This window comes from Trametes versicolor (genome assembly GCF_000271585.1).
Source record: "Trametes versicolor FP-101664 SS1 unplaced genomic scaffold TRAVEscaffold_182, whole genome shotgun sequence".
Lineage (NCBI taxonomy): Eukaryota > Fungi > Basidiomycota > Agaricomycetes > Polyporales > Polyporaceae > Trametes > Trametes versicolor.
In genome coordinates, this window is record NW_007360502.1 from 1 (window position 1) to 2,184 (window position 2,184).

At 50.5% G+C, this 2,184-nt stretch overlaps 1 protein-coding gene across 1 annotated transcript; it reads right to left on the bottom strand.

The window, feature by feature from the left end:
* Nucleotides 1-851: 851 nt before the first annotated feature.
* On the bottom strand, nt 852-1,136 carry TRAVEDRAFT_54793 (uncharacterized protein; the record flags this gene model as incomplete). Its single annotated transcript, XM_008047728.1, has 2 exons — nt 852-871; nt 941-1,136. 2 exons carry the CDS (start codon nt 1,134-1,136, stop codon nt 852-854), a joined length of 216 nt encoding a protein of 71 aa, XP_008045919.1.
* Nucleotides 1,137-2,184: the final 1,048 nt, after the last annotated feature.

Here is a 2,184-nt window from a genome sequence, read left to right on the forward strand (position 1 = left end):
TCTCCACCAGTGTCCGGCACGGCTCAGCATTGTTGTGGACGAGTTGTCGCTGATGACGATGTTGAGTTCCGTCCAGTTCGTCATGTATGGGGTGGCACGTTGAGCAATTTCCCAGAGCAGAGGGCCATTGTCAGTCTCATTGTGCAAGTCGACCTCGAGAAGATAAAGATTGAGAAAGTTGATGTGGACGCGCCGCGGATCACCACCGCTGAGTACACATCGACATCCACGCTCTTCAAATGCTATGACATCCAAAAAGAGGCTGTGAAGTTGGTGGGCCGTGCAGATGCTCAATGCGGTGCGGGGAAAGGGGCGGGATAAATGGTGGTAGAAGTCCCTAGACACCGTGCGCAGGGCAAGGACTTCATGGAGGTCAGAGTCGCCCTGAACCTCATCTTTGTTGTAGCACTGCCATGGCAGACAGCAGGCACGGCCAATGAGGGAGAGGAGCTCAGGTGTGTCGAGAACGCGAGTCGTGGCCATGGTGGTGCGTGTGTGAAACAAAAATGAACATTGACACATCATACATCGACACTACGCATTCCCACGGTTGAACGTGCATCTCAATTGGAACCTGGATGTGCAGCGTCTGTTAGTACATCATGCACTTCACAGATAGGTCAAAATAATGTGCGTTCACCAGTGATTTTCAATATTGATTAATATGTTTTCCTAAAGCCTACATGATTTTTCAGATCAAACTCCAGGTAAAAAGACAACATCAGTGTGACTCACCTATCGTCCACATGTCTGCTCCCTGGACAGATCCATCTTGTCCCCATATTGCCCACCCAAGCAGGCGAACATCCCGCCCAAAGTCTGGATCATGTTGAACAGCGGTACGTGCATCCTCATTGTACTTCAGCATGAGCTGCATCATATTTTGACTTATGAGCGATAGTGGTGTAGGAAAAACGGTATGGACCGTCACGCCTTGCACAGTACTCGTAGCAAAGTCTGCGTAGGGACGGGAGCTCTTTGTATGTTGCCATAATGCTTTCACGCTCTGCCCGCCGAAGCTCCTCTTCATGAGAGCTCAGGTAGGCCTGAAGACGCTCTAGCTGGTGTGTGGGTGAGAGGTCGGCTTGTGGGTGAGGGTAGGAATGGAAGGGGAATGTGATCCAGGTGTCGGCCATGGTGAGAGTGACGAGATCTGGATACAACTTGAGGGAAATGATCCATTGATCAAAGGAGTTCCAAGGGCTGCCATGATGGATTTCCCCATAGAACTGAACCGTGTTAGATAGGTAATATGATAAGACTGGAACAGGCGCACCAACAGAAGTCCAGGATGCACATTCAAGACCTCTACCCCACTTGCCTGCCCACCTGGCCACCATCCCGCGATCAGCGACAATGTCAGCCCTGAAGTAAGAGAGTTGATTGGAATGGTGATCTCTCGTAGACGCATATAGGGGAGAGCCTGGTTGGCGAGTGATCTAAGATGATCCCAGCTCTGGCCGACTGAGTCCTGAAAGCAGAGCTCCACAACCTGGAGAAATGGACGGTGTTCTGATTTCTCTTGGAGACCACACTTGCAAAGACCATGTTCAAAGCCGATGACCGCGAGGAACAAAGCTTCTAGGACCTTTGGGGATGAAATGGAAACGGAAGCCGAGGGAAATGGTGGAACAAGTGAGGCATAGAATGTGCGGTTGACCCGACGCAGAGATAGCTGCCACAGAAACAAAGATTTGTCATAAGCAGTGGCTTCAGGAGCTGGATAATCATCTGCAAATTTCTTCAAAGAGGACCACGGGCTGCAAGACCATTTAGCGATCTCTAGAAGAATGTCGAAGGGCAAGTCAATCATTGGCGGACACAGAAATTGGAGCGTGGCACAGAGTCAAACATCCTGTCACCCAATTTCAAATGCATTGTCACATTGGTTTGGCAAGATAAGCACAGCAGAAGGACCTGGTCAGATTGTGACCGGAAAGGCCATGTTTAGAAAGGGTTTGTAAGTAGATGGCAACATATAAATGTCATTGCTGTAGTGGCGGCGCACTGACCTCTTATACCTCGCCCACCCCGTATACGCACACCTTACGCGTTTGCTTCCCACTCACCCTTTGTTACTTGTTAATACACCACGCAAATGCGCTGTTCGCCTGCTGCTCTCATCTTGCTTACTCGCTCGACTCGCTCGACTCCTGCGTGCTCCCTAAGTGTCCGTCGCTCAGG